The sequence below is a fragment of the Nothobranchius furzeri genome, chromosome 2 (assembly GCF_043380555.1).
Source record: "Nothobranchius furzeri strain GRZ-AD chromosome 2, NfurGRZ-RIMD1, whole genome shotgun sequence".
NCBI lineage: Eukaryota > Metazoa > Chordata > Actinopteri > Cyprinodontiformes > Nothobranchiidae > Nothobranchius > Nothobranchius furzeri.
This window is the reverse complement of record NC_091742.1, coordinates 37583563-37597973: the sequence shown is the minus strand read 5'-3', so window position 1 is coordinate 37597973 and position 14411 is coordinate 37583563. Positions and strand designations below refer to the sequence as shown.

Here is a 14411-nt window from a genome sequence, read left to right as displayed (position 1 = left end):
CCCAAGCAAGATGCGCCCCGAGGAGCGTCTTGCCACGTGTCACCACTGGGTCTGATTGAGCACCTCCAGGAGAGAGGCCCCAGCAAGACGCGCCCCGAGGAGCGTCTTGCCACATGTCACTACTCGGTTTAACTGAGCGCCTCCAGGAGAGAGGTCCAAGCAAGACGCGCCCCGAGGAGCGTCTTGCCACATGTCAACAATGGGTCTGACTGAGGGCCTCCAGGAGAGAAGCCCAAGCAAGACGCGCCCCGAGGAGCGTCTTGCCACATGTCAACACTGGGTCTGACTGAGGGCCTTCAGGAGAGAGGCCCAAATAAGACGCGCCCCGAGGTGCGTCTTGCCACATGTCAACAATGGGTCTGACTGAGGGCCTCCAGGAGAGAAGAACAAGCAAGACGCGCCCCGAGGAGCGTCTTGCCACATGTCAGCACTCGGTCTGACTGAGCGCCTCCAGGAGAGAGGCCCAAGCAAGACGCGCCCCGAGGAGCGTCTTGCCACATGTCAACACTGGGTCTAACTGAGCGCCTCCAGGAGAGAGGCCCAAGCAAGACGCGCCCCGAGGAGCGTCTTGCCACATGTGAACACTGGGTCTGACTGAGCGCCTCCAGGAGAGAGGCCCAATCAAGACGCGCCACGAGGAGCGTCTTGACACATGTCTCCTCTGGGTCTGACTGAGCGCCTCCAGGAGAGAGGCCCAAGCAAGACGTGCCCCGAGGAGCATCTTGCCACATGTCAACACTGGGTCTGACTGAGTGCCTCCATGAGAGAAGCCCCAGCAAGACGCGCCCCGAGGAGCGTCTTGCCACATGTCAACACTGGGTCTGACTGAGCACCTCCAGGAGAGAGGCCCAAGCAAGACGCACCCCGAGGAGCGTCTTGCCACATGTCAACACTGGGTCTGACTGAGCGCCTCCAGGAGAGAGGCCAGAGGAGCGTCTTGCCACATGTTACCTCTGGGTCTGACTGAGCGCCTCAAGGAGAGAGGCCCAAGCAAGAAACGCCCGAGGAGCGTCTTGACACATGTCAACACTGGGTCTGACTGAGCGCCTCCAGGAGAGAGGCCCCAGCAAGAAGCGCCCCGAGGAGCGTCTTGCCACATGTCAACAATGGGTCTGACTGAGGGCCTCCAGGAGAGAACCCCAAGCAAGACGCGCCCCGAGGAGCGTCTTGCCACATGTCACTACTCGGTCTGACTGAGTGCCTCCAGGAGAGAGGCCCAAGCAAGACACGCCCCGAGGAGCGTCTTGACACATGTCAACACTGGGTCTGACTGAGGGCCTCCATGAGAGAAGCCCAAGCAAGACGGGCCCCGAGGAGAGTCTTGCCACATGTCAACACTGGGCCTGACAGAGGGCATCCAGGAGAGAGGCCCAAGCAATACACGCCCCGAGGAGCGTCTTGCCACATGTCAACAATGGGTCTGACTGAGGGCCTCGAGGAGAGAAGCCCAAGCAAGACGCGCCCCGAAGAGCTTCTTTCCACATGTCAACAATGGGTCTGATTGAGCACCTCCAGGAGAGAGGCCCCAGCAAGACGCGCCCCGAGGAGCGTCTTGCCACATGTCACTACTCGGTCTAACTGAGCGCCTCCAGGAGAGAGGTCCAAGCAAGACGCGCCCCGAGGAGCGTCTTGCCAGATGTCACTACTCGGTCTGACTGAGCGCCTCCAGGAGAGAGGCCCAAGCAAGACGTGCCCCGAGGAGCGTCTTGCCACATGTCAACAATGGGTCTGACTGAGGGCCTCCAGGAGAGAAGCCCAAGAAAGACGCGCCCAGAGGAGCGTCTTGCCACATGTCAACACTGGGTCTGACTGAGCGCCTCCAGGAGAGAGGTCCAAGCAAGACACGCCGCGAGGAGCGTCTGGACACATGTCAACACTGGGTCGGACTGAGGGCCTCCATGAGAGAAGCCCAAGCAAGACGCGCCCCGAGGAGAGTCTTGCCACATGTCAACACTCGGTCTGACAGAGGGAATTCAGGAGAGAGGCCCAAGCAATACGCGCCCCGAGGAGCGTCTTGCCACATGTCACCACTGGGTCTGAATGAGCGCCTCCAGGAGAGAGGCCCAACCAAGACGCGCGCCGAGGAGTGTCTTGCCACATGCCAACACTGGGTCTGACTGAGCGCCTCCAGGAGAGAGGCCCAAGCAAGACGCGCCCCGAGGAGCGTCTTGCCACATGTCAACAATGGGTCTGACTGAGGGCCTCCAGGAGAGAGGCCCAAGCAAGATGCGCCCGGAGGAGCGTCTTTGCACATGTCAACACTGGGTCTGACAGAGGGCCTCCAGGAGAGAGGCCCAAGCAAGACGTGCCCTGAGGAGCGTCTTGCCACATGTCACCTCTGGTTCTGACTGAGCGCCTCCAGGAGAGAGGCCCATGCAAGACGCGCCCCGAGGAGCGTCTTGTCACATGTCAACACTGGGTCTGTCTGAGCGCCTCCAGGAGAGAAGCCCAATCAAGACGCGCCCCGGGGAGAGTCTTGCCACATGTCAACAATGGGTCTGACTGAGGGCCTCCAGGAGAGAAGCCCAAGCAAGACTGCGCCCCGAGGAGCGTCTTGACACATGTCAACACTGGGTCTGACAGAGGGCCTCCAGGAGAGAGGCCCAAGCAAGACGCGCCCCGAGGAGTGTCTTGCCACATGTCAACACTGGGTCTGACTGATCGCCTCCAGGAGAGAGGCCCAAGCAAGACGCGCCCCGAGGAGCGTCTTGCCACATGTCAACAATGGGTCTGACTGAGGGCCTCCAGGAGAGAGGCCCAAGCAAGATGCGCCCGGAGGAGCGTCTTTCCACATGTCAACACTGGGTCTGACAGAGGGCCTCCAGGAGAGAGGCCCAAGCAAGACGTGCCCCGAGGAGCGTCTTGCCACATGTCACCTCTGGTTCTGACTGAGCGCCTCCAGGAGAGAGGCCCAAGCAAGATGCGCCCCGAGGAGCGTCTTGTCACATGTCAACACTGGGTCTGTCTGAGCGCCTCCAGGAGAGAAGCCCAAGCAAGACGCGCCCCGGGGAGCGTCTTGCCACATGTCAACACTGGGTCTGACTGAGGGCCTCCATGAGAGAAGCCCAAGCAAGACGCGCCCCGAGGAGCGTCTTGCCACATGTAAACACTGGGTCTGACAGAGGGCCTCCAGGAGAGAGGCCCAAGCAAGACGCGCCCCGAGGAGTGTCTTGCCACATGTCACCACTGGGTCTGACTGAGCGCCTCCAGGAGAGAGGCCCAAGCAAGACGCGCCCCGAGGAGCGTCAGGCCACATGTCACTACTCAGTCTGACTGAGCGCCTCCAGGAGAGAGGCCCAAGCAAGACGCGCCCCGAGGAGCGTCTTGCCACATGTCAGCACTCGGTCTGACTGAGCGCCTCCAGGAGAGAGGCCCAAGCAAGACGCGCCCCGAGGAGCGTCTTGCTACATGTCAACAATGGGTCTGACTGAGGGCCTCCAGGAGAGAGGCCCAAGCAAGATGCGCCAGGAGGAGCGTCTTGCCACATGTCAACACTGGGTCTGACAGAGGGCCTCCAGGAGAGAGGCCCAAGCAAGACGCGCCCTGAGGAGCGTCTTGCCACATGTCACCTCTGGTTCTGACTGAGCGCCTCCAGGAGAGAGGCCCAAGCAAGACGCGCCCCGAGGAGCGTCTTGTCACATGTCAACAATGGGTCTGACTGAGGTGGTCTGACTGAGCGCCTCCAGGAGAGAGGCCCAAGCAACATGCGCCCAGAGGAGTGTCAGGCCACATGTCACTACTCAGTCTGACTGAGCGCCTCCAGGAGAGAGGCCCAAGCAAGACGCGCCCCGAGGAGCATCTTGCCACGTGTCAACAATGGGTCTGACTGAGGGCCTCCAGGAGAGAAGCCCAAGCAAGACGCGCCCCGAGGAGCGTCTTGCCACGTGTCAACACTGGGTCTGATTGAGGGCCTTCTGGAGAGAGGCCCAAGCAAGACGCGCCCCGAGGAGCGTCTTGCCACATGTCAACAATGGGTCTTACTGAGGGCCTCCAGGAGAGAAGCCCAAGCAAGACGCGCCCCGAGGAGCTTCTTTCCACATGTCAGCACTCGGTCTGACTGAGCGCCTCCAGGAGAGAGGCCAAAGCAAGACGCGCCCCGAGGAGCGTCTTGACACATGTCAACACTGGGTCTGACAGAGGGCCTCCATGAGAGAGGCCCAAGCAAGACGCGCCCCGAGGAGTGTCTTGCCACGTGTCAACACTGGGTCTGACAGAGGGCCTCCATGAGAGAGGCCCAAGCAAGACGCGCCCCGAGGAGTGTCTTGCCACATGTCACCACTTGGTCTGACTGAGCGCCTCCAGGAGAGAGGCCCAAGCAACACGCGCCCCGAGGAGTGTCAGGCCACATGTCACTACTCAGTCTGACTGAGCGCCTCCAGGAGAGAGGCCCAAGTAAGACGCGCCCCGAGGAGCGTCTTGACACGTGTCAACACTGGTTCTGATTGAGGGCCTTCTGGAGAGAGGCCCAAGCAAGACGTGCCCCGAGGAGCTTCTTGCCACATGTCAGCACTCGGTCTGACAGAGGGCCTCCATGATAGAGGCCCAAGCAAGACGCGCCCCGAGGAGTGTCTTGCCAAATGTCAACACTGGGTCTGACTGAGCGCCTCAGGGAGAGAGGTCCAAGCAAGACGCGCCCCGAGGAGCGTCTTGCCACATGTCACTACTCGGTCTGACTGAGCGCCTCCAGGAGAGAGGCCCAAGCAACACGAGCCCCGAGGAGCGTCAGGCCACATGTCACTACTCAGTCTGACTGAGCGCCTCCAGGAGAGAGGCCCAAGTAAGACGCGCCCCGAGGAGCGTCTTGACACGTGTCAACACTGGGTCTGACTGAGGGCCTCCATGAGAGAAGCCCAAGCAAGACGCGCCCCAAGGAGAGTCTTGCCACATGTCAACACTCGGTCTGACAGAGGGCCTCCAGGAGAGAGGCCCAAGAAAGACGCGCCCCGAGGAGTGTCTTGCCACATGTCACCACTGGGTCTGACTGAGCGCCTCCAGGAGAGAGGCCCAAGCAAGATGCGCCCCGAGGAGCGTCTTGTCACATGTCAATACTGGGTCTTTCTGAGCGCCTCCAGGAGAGAAGCCCAAGCAAGACGCGCCACGAGGAGCTTCTTGCCACATGTCAGCACTCGGTCTGACTGAGCGCCTCCAGGAGAGAGGCCAAAGCAAGACTCGCCCCGAGGAGCGTCTTGACACATGTCAACACTGGGTCTGACAGAGGGCCTCCATGAGAGAGGCCCAAGCAAGACGCGCCCCGAGGAGTGTCTTGCCACATGTCAACACTGGGTCTGACTGAGCGCCTCCAGGAGAGAGGCCCAAGCAAGACGCGCCCCGAGGAGCGTCTTGCCACGTGTCAACACTGGGTCTGACTGAGCGCCTCCAGGAGAGAGGCCCAAGCAAGATGCGCCCCGAGGAGCGTTTTGCCATGTGTCACCACTGGGTCTGACTGAGCGCCTCCAGGAGAGAGGCCCAAGCAAGACGCGCCCCGAGGATCGTCTTGCCACGTGTCACCACTGGGTCTGATTGAGCGCCTCCAGGAGAGAGGCCCCAGCAAGACGCGCCCCGAGGAGCGTCTTGCCTTATGTCAGCACTCGGTCTGACTGAGCACCTCCAGGAGAGAGGCCCAAGCAAGACGCGCCCCGAGGAGCGTCTTGCGACATGTCACTACTCGGTCTAACTGAGCGCCTCCAGGAGAGAGGTCAAAGCAAGACGCGCCCCGAGGAGCGTCTTGCCACATGTCACTACTCGGTCTGACTGAGCGCCTCCAGGAGAGAGGTCCAAGCAAGACGTTCCCCGAGGAGCGTCTTGCCACATGTCAACAATGGGTCTGACTGAGGGCCTCCAGGAGAGAAGCCCAAGCAAGACGCGCCCCAAGGAGCGTCTTGCCACATGTCAACACTGGGTCTGACTGAGCGCCTCCAGGAGAGAGGCCCAAGCAAGACGCGCCCCGAGGAGCGTCAGGCCACATGTCACTACTCAGTCTGACTGAGCGCCTCCAGGAGAGAGGCCCAAGCAAGACGCGCTCGAGGAGCGTCTTGCCACATGTCAACACTGGGTCTGATTGAGGGCCTTCTGGAGAGAGGCCCAAGCAAGACGCGCCCCGAGGAGCGTCTTGCCACATGTCAACAATGAGTCTTACTGAGGGCCTCCAGGAGAGAGGCCCAAGAAAGATGCGCCCGGAGGAGCGTCTTGCCACATGTCAACACTGGGTCTGACTGAGGGCCTCCAGGAGAGAAGCCCAAGCAACACGCGGCCCGAGCAGCGTCTTGCCACATGTCAGCACTCAGTCTGACTGAGCGCCTCCAGGAGAGAGGCCCAAGCAAGACGCGCCCCGAGGACCGTCTTGCCACATGTCAACAATGGGTCTGACTGAGGGCCTCCAGGAGAGAAGCCCAAGCAAGACGCGCCCCGAGGAGAGTCTTGACACATGTCAACACTTGGTCTGACAGAGGGCCTCCAGGAGAGAGGCCCAAGCAAGACGCGCCCCGAGGAGTGTCTTGCCACAGGTCACCACTTGGTCTGACTGAGCGCCTCCAGGAGAGAGGCCCAAGCAACACGCGCCCCGATGAGCGTCAGGCCACATGTCACTACTCAGTCTGACTGAGCGCCTCCAGGAGAGAGGCCCAAGCAAGACGCGCCCCGAGGAGCATCTTGCCACGTGTCAACAATGGGTCTGACTGAGGGCCTCCAGGAGAGAAGCCCAAGCAACACGCGGCCCGAGGAGCGTCTTGCCACATGTCAACAATGGGTCTTACTGAGGGCCTCCAGGAGAGAAGCCAAAGCAAGACGCGCCCCGAGGAGCGTCTTGACACATGTCAACACTGGGTCTGACAGAGGGCCTCCATGAGAGAGGCCCAAGCAAGACGCGCCCCGAGGAGTGTCTTGCCACATGTCAACACTGGGTCTGACAGAGGGCCTCCATGAGAGAGGCCCAAGCAAGACGCGCCCCGAGGAGTGTCTTGCCACATGTCACCAGTTGGTCTGACTGAGCGCCTCCAGGAGAGAGGCCCAAGCAACACGCGCCCCGAGGAGCGTCAGGCCACATGTCACTACTCAGTCTGACTGAGCGCCTCCAGGAGAGAGGCCCAAGTAAGATGCGCCCCGAGGAGCGTCTTGACACGTGTCAACACTGGGTCTGATTGAGGGCCTTCTGGAGAGAGGCCCAAGCAAGACGCGCCCCGAGGAGCGTCGTGCCACATGTCAACAATGGTTCTTACTGAGGGCCTCCAGGAGAGAAGCCCAAGCAAGACGCCCCCCGAGGAGCGTCTTGCCACGTGTCACTACTCGGTCTGACTGAGCGTTCAGTGAGAGAAGCCCCAGCAAGACGCGCCCCGAGGAGCGTCTTGCCACATGTCACTACTCGGTCTGTTTGAGCGCCTCCAGGAGAGAGGCCCAAGCAAGACGTGCCCCGAGGAGCGTCTTGCCACATGTCAACACTGGGTCTGACTGAGCGCCTCCAGGAGAGAGGCCCAAGCAAGACACGCCCCGAGGAGCGTCTTGCCACATGTCAACACTGGGTCTGACTGAGCGCCTCCAGGAGAGAGGCCCAAGCAAGACACGCCCCGAGGAGCGTCTTGACACATGTCAACACTGGGTCTGACTGAGGGCCTCCATGAGAGAAGCCCAAGCAAGACGCGCCCCGAGGAGAGTCTTGCCACATGTCAACACTCGGTCTGACAGAGGGCCTCCAGGAGAGAGGCCCAAGCAAGACGCGCCCCGAGGAGTGTCTTGCCACATGTCACCACTGGGTCTGACTGAGCGCCTCCAGGAGAGAGGCCCAAGCAAGACGCGCCCCGAGGAGCGTCTTGTCTCATGTCAACACTGGGTCTTTATGAGCGCCTCCAGGAGAGAAGCCCAAGCAAGACGCGCCCCGAGGAGCGTCTTGCCACATGTCAGCACTCGGTCTGACTGAGCGCCTCCAGGAGAGAGGCCAAAGCAAGACGCGCCCCGAGGAGCATCTTGCCACATGTCAACAATGGGTCTGACTGAGGGCCTCCAAGGAGAGAAGCCCAAGCAAGACGCGCCCCGAGGAGCGTCTTGACACATGTTAACACTGGGTCTGACAGAGGGCCTCCAGGAGAGAGGCCAAAGCAAGTCGTGCCCCGAGGAGCGTCTTGCCACATGTCACCACTTGGTCTGACTGAGCGCCTCCAGGAGAGAGGCCCAAGCAACACGCGCCCCGAAGAGCGTCAGGCCACATGTCACTACTCAGTCTGACTGAGCGCCTCCAGGAGAGAGGCCCAAGCAAGACGTGCCACGAGGAGCGTCTTGCCACGTGTCAACACTGGGTCTGATTGAGGGCCTTCTGGAGAGAGGCCCAAGCAAGACGCGCCCCGAGGAGCGTCTTGCCACATGTCAACAATGGGTCTTACTGAGGGCCTAAAGGAGAGAAGCCCAAGCAAGACGCGCCCCGAGGAGCTTCTTGCCACATGTCAGCACTCGGTCTGACTGAGCGCCTCCAGGAGAGAGGCCAAAGCAAGACGCGCCCCGAGGAGCGTCTTGACACATGTCAACACTGGGTCTGACAGAGGGCCTCCATGAGAGAGGCCCAAGCAAGACGCGCCCCGAGGAGTGTCTTGCCACATGTCAACACTGGGTCCGACTGAGCGCCTCCAGGAGAGAGGCCCAAGCAAGACGCGCCCCGAGGAGCGTCTTGCCACGTGTCAACACTGGGTCTGACTGAGCGCCTCCAGGAGAGAGGCCCAAGCAAGAGGCGCCCCGAGGAGCGTCTTGCCACGTGTCAACACTGGGTCTGATTGAGGGCCTTCTGGAGAGAGGCCCAAGCAAGACGCGCCCCGAGGAGCTTCTTGCCACATGTCAACAATGGGTCTTACTGAGGGCCTAAAGGAGAGAAGCCCAAGCAAGACGCGCCCCGAGGAGCTTCTTGCCACATGTCAGCACTCGGTCTGACTGAGCGCCTCCAGGAGAGAGGCCAAAGCAAGATGCGCCCCGAGGAGCGTCTTGCCACGTGTCACCACTGGGTCTGACTGAGCGCCTCCAGGAGAGAGGCCCAAGCAAGACGTGCCCCGAGGAGCGTCTTGCCACGTGTCACCACTGGGTCTGATTGAGCGCCTCCAGGAGAGAGGCCCAAGCAAGACGCACCCCGTGGAGCGTCTTGCCACATGTCAACACTGGGTCTGATTGAGGGCCTTCTGGAGAGAGGCCCAAGCAAGACGCGCCCCGAGGAGCGTCTTGCCACATGTCAACAATGGGTCTTACTGAGGGCCTCCAGGAGAGAGGCCCAAGCAAGATGCGCCCGGAGGAGCGTCTTGCCACATGTCAACACTGGGTCTGACAGAGGGCCTCCAGGAGAGAGGCCCAAGCAAGACGTGCCCCGAGGAGCGTCTTGCCACATGTCACCTCTGGTTCTGACTGAGTGCCTCCAGGAGAGAGGCCCAAGCAAGACGCGCCCCGAGGAGCGTCTTGCCACATGTCACCTCTGGTTCTGACTGAGTGCCTCCAGGAGAGAGGCCCAAGCAAGACGCGCCCCGAGGAGCTTCTTGTCACATGTCAACACTGGGTCTTTCTGAGCGCCTCCAGGAGAGAAGCCCAAGCAAGACGCGCCCCGAGGAGCATCTTGCCACATGTCAGCACTCGGTCTGACTGAGCGCCTCCAGGAGAGAGGCCCAAGCAAGACGCGCCCCAAGGAGCGTCTTGCCACATGTCAACAATGGGTCTGACTGAGGGCCTCCAGGAAAGAAGCCCAAGCAACACGCGGCCCGAGGAGTGTCTTGCCACATGTCAGCAATCGGTCTGACCGAGCGCCTCCAGGAGAGAGGCCCAAGCAAGACGCGCCCCGAGGAGCGTCTTGCCACATGTCAACAATGGGTCTGACTGAGGGCCTCCAGGAGAGAAGCCCAAGCAAGACGCGCCCCGTGGAGCGTCTTGACACATGTCAACACTGGGTCTGACAGAGGGCCTCTAGGAGAGAGGCCCAAGCAAGACGCGCCCCGAGGAGTGTCTTGCCACATGTCACCACTGTGTCTGACTGAGCGCCTCCAGGAGAGAGGCCCAAGCAAGACGCGCCCCGAGGAGCGTCAGGCCACATGTCACTACTCAGTCTGACTGAGCGCCTCCAGGAGAGAGGCCCAAGCAAGACGTGCCCCGAGGAGCGTCTTGCCACGTGTCAACACTGGGTCTGATTGAGGGCCTTCTGGAGAGAGGCCCAAGCAAGACGCGCCCCGAGGAGCGTCTTGCCACATGTCAACAATGGGTCTTACTGAGCGCCACCAGGAGAGAAGCCCAAGCAAGACGCGCCCCGAGGAGCTTCTTGCCACATGTCAGCACTCGGTCTGACTGAGCGCCTCCTGGAGAGAGGCCAAAGCAAGACGCTCCCCGAGGAGCGTCTTGACACATGTCAACACTGGGTCTGACAGAGGGCCTCCATGAGAGAGGCCCAAGCAAGACGCGCCCCGAAGAGTGTCTTGCCACATGTCAACACTGGGTCTGACTGAGCGCCTCCAGGAGAGAGGCCCAAGCAAGACGCGCCCCGACGAGCGTCGTGCCACGTGTCAACACTGGGTCTGACTGAGCGCCTCCAGGAGAGAGGCCCAAGCAAGATGCGCCCCGAGGACCTTCTTGCCACGTGTCACCACTGGGTCTGACTGAGCGCCTCCAGGAGAGAGGCCCAAGCAAGACGCGCCCCGAGGAGCGTCTTGCCACGTGTCACCACTGGGTCTGATTGAGTGCCTCCAGGAGAGAGGCCCCAGCAAGACCGGTCAGGCCTGCAGTGTACACATCAGAGACATGATGTTCTTTCACAGAACTGAGGTTGTTCATTACTAAATGACTTTTACAGGAATATTGTTATTATACTATTCAACAGGTTTATCATAATAATGTGTATTAAACCCACAACCTAGCACTGAGGACAAAGGGACTTTATTTAAATTAGTACTTAATGGAAACGATACATAATGATACATAAGAGCCATGTCATACATTCAGCCTAGGAATAGTAGCATTGTGCAGTATTAAAAATATACACATCAATTGCTCGAATCCCATTGTTGCAAAGTAAAACTCTAATAAAACTCTAGTCTGACATCAACAGAGAAGACTTAGTGTATGTACTACAAATACAGCATTATGATTTCGAGTGGACCGTGCACCTTGTGAACCATCAGAGGCTTATGACGCAACATATCTTCCAGTTGCTATTAGACAAGTTATAATTCTCAACCATTTTTGGAACTGGTTTCTTGGGTCCGTGAGTAAATGCCAAATGAGATGATAGTCCTTAAGTAAGTTCCTGGCGATCCCATGTCACGCTCTTGCCCATCAGCCGGTGAACGCTGAGACGGAACTCGATGAGAGCGATGTATTTTTTAAGTGCTCCGAATGTACTTCAAACAAGCGTGCGATTCGCTTCGTGAGTAAACCGCAGCTGCAGCTGATTCAAACAGTCGAGCACACTTTCTACATCACAATATGCATTTTGTAGTTAGTCGAGTTACCTTTTGTGTGGCGCATGCACGGGTTGTTAGCCTCCAGCTCCCAGCTTAGAGAGTCCTGTATTGACACAGACGTCAATACATCTCGATGTCATGCAACACACAAAGTCTGTCGCATACAGGTGGGTTAACACATGTACGATACCTTTTGTGTGGCGCATGTACGGGTTGTTAGCGTCCAGCTCCCGGCTTATAGAGAGTCCTGTATTGACACAGACGTCAATACATCTCGATGTCATGCAACACACAAAGTCTGTCGCATATAGGTGGGTTAACACACATGTACGATGTGTGCGATGGCGCGCCCGTTTACAATGGGACACGACGATGATCATTGTTAACCAAACTCTTGTTTCTCACGACAGGTGGTAGCGTTGTCTCCTGCACCTGGTCTTCGTGCACAGAGGGTGTTGTAATGTGCTCGTCATAGTCGCGATCGTTGTCACTCGAATCCATTGTTCTCACGACAGGTGGTAGCGTTGTCTCCTGCATGTTGTCTTCGCGTGCGGCAAGCGTTGTGCTGTGCTCGTTATAATGGTTGTCTTCGTACAAAGGGGGTGTTGAATACTCCTTCGCGAGTAGTCTAGGAGGTGGTGTGATGGGACGTATGTCAGAGGCGTTATCTGAGCGTACCACCATGGCCTGAGCAACTGCGACTACTGAGAGTACACCCAGTACAGACAGCGAGATCATTTTTTTTCTTGGGTGTTGTACGTGTGGGTACAGCCGCTTTAATGGCAGTGAGAGCAAGTGGGCAAATGTATTTATAGGTCACTAGCAGAAACTAAGGCACGTGGTCAGAGTGTAATCGTAACCACCGTAGCTCTTGTCATAATTTAATATACATAGAAATCAGAAACGGGCATGTCAGGATAGACATCACGAGTGATAATGCGGCCAGTATCTGTGTGCGTTTGAGAGCACCTTGTTGTTCTACTGTGGTGCCCACGCCGCCGGGTCTGTAAATGTCATCGACCTTCTTTATATACGCATACGCTAAAGACTGTATATTCTCTATGGATTTGAACACGTCCTTTGTTTCGCGTAACGCTTGAGCTGTCTCGAGCGTGATGTTGTGAGTGTACGCCAGTGTTTCGCGTGCACCGAGGTCCGAAAGGGCGTGCGCTACAACTATTAACCTTGGTTTGGGAGTGTGGCGAAATGCTCGCTCCGCTGTAATGGGCGGATGCAATGTTATCACCTGGTACGTTTCGTTAGTCGGGTCGTAACACACCGGTCCGTCACACGGACCGTCACATTGTATGGGGCACAGTAAGGACAACACGCCGCCGACCGTGACTTCGCACTCGACCGCGGTGGTGTTGTCGATTTGCAAAGGATCACATACGCCTCTCCAGTCGCAATGAGGCACATTGTAGTCGACGCGACTGTCGGTCACCATAGCATTCGTCAGCCAACACACTCGATTGCCCTTCGAAACATCGGCGATCAACGTGAGCGTAGAGGTCGCCGTCGCTTTAATATCCGTGTGTGAGTGCACGCTCGACGTCGATTGACAACCGGTCATGTCAGACCTGATCAGACCTTCCGAACACATGACCATTAGTTGTTGTGCGGCCGAGAGTATCGCGATCATACCGTTGAGATGTGTAGAAAGCGTGTACACGCCAGCCTTCCACGTTTCCAAAGTTTCCAGCAGTCTAGAGGGACTTGTCTTAGCACGCACGGCTGTGCTGAATTTGCGTTGGGTAGACACAACGGCTTCGACCTCGCTTAGGATCTTGTGGGCTCATGTACTCGTGGTAGGCCAAGACGTGTATAGTCGAGCGCGGTGACGCCCCGAACACTTGACCCGGTTTTTTTGTGGCGATATGCGTGTCCAGTAACGCGGCAAAGTCCGCGTGTCTAGCGTGTATTGATTTTACAGCTCGCTCACACCCCAACAGTACAGTCCGTAGAAGTTCGTTCACTTGTTTCCATGCGCTCGTGGAACACAGGACATCGCAACCTCTGTGATACTCAAGTAAAGCGTCACACACCAGCTGCTTGCACGTTGGAAATACAATCGGTAGTAACTTCTTACTCCACTCTATGTTGAACTCGTATAGTATGTAAATGGGCGGTTGCGGCGGTTTGCGCATTTTCTATCTACCCTCCGCTAATATGACTCTGTGGTCTGTCTCCTGAGATGGTGCGGTTGGAACTTGCGAGAGTGCACTATCGACGGTCGGCGTTTCCATTTCGTCAACTGTGCCATTTTCAGCCGCTGGCAAACGGCCGTCGACGGTCGATGCGAGACACCAACATAACGTTGGACCGCGACCCTCATGCCAGTTTTCTGTAGTACTAGTTGTAGTTTCTGGTGCACACTCGAAACGCCATTACGATCACAATTACGTTGATTAATAAATCCAGTGTTGTAGCGACTGCAGCCAGCGCCGTCGCGCAACTCGTGTCAGTGTTATCTCTCGATACTTTCATTCGTATCCGAGCGTATGCAGAATCTACGGATCTGGTGAAGTTGCTTGTCACTAGCTTGTGCACGTTTGATATGGCACTTTGCGCGAGACTCACACAACCTGCAGTGGTGACCGTCGCGTCAGTGCAAAGTTTTTCCGATATATCGCTCGCAACATCGTTTGTCATTTGCTGTACACTGCGCAAACTGACCGCGAGGCCGCGGAGAGGGTCTTCGTTACGAGCTACTCTGGTAGCGCAGTGGTTGATGAGGATGATCATCTTTAGCAATAGTTCATCTCGAAGCGCAACGATGATGAGGGCGACGGGTTGGCCGGTTCCGCCTTCAGGCCACTCGGTTGCCGCTAGATTGCCCAATGCCACACACGCAGACGAACCCTGTACACACTCAATGACCCGTGTGCGACCGTTGATTTCTGCTAGTACGTTTGCTAGGTCTACGTGCTTCCACGGATCGGGCGTGGGCACGCGCTTGTTTTTAGAGGCGTTTTCGTGCAGCCTCTACCCTGCACGACCGCTCGT

The 14411-nt window shown here is 58.1% G+C and overlaps 1 protein-coding gene across 1 annotated transcript in view; it reads right to left on the bottom strand.

Moving 5' to 3' along the window:
• The window catches only part of LOC107372986 (uncharacterized), a 95856-nt gene extending 81706 nt beyond the window's left edge, over positions 1 to 14150 (bottom strand). Inside the window, exon 1 of the mRNA XM_070541963.1 lies at positions 14082 to 14150. Within this exon, the coding sequence (XP_070398064.1) occupies positions 14082 to 14150 (69 nt within the window). The remainder of the gene's footprint in view (positions 1 to 14081) is intronic.
• Between the last annotated feature and the right edge of the window lie 261 nt (positions 14151 to 14411).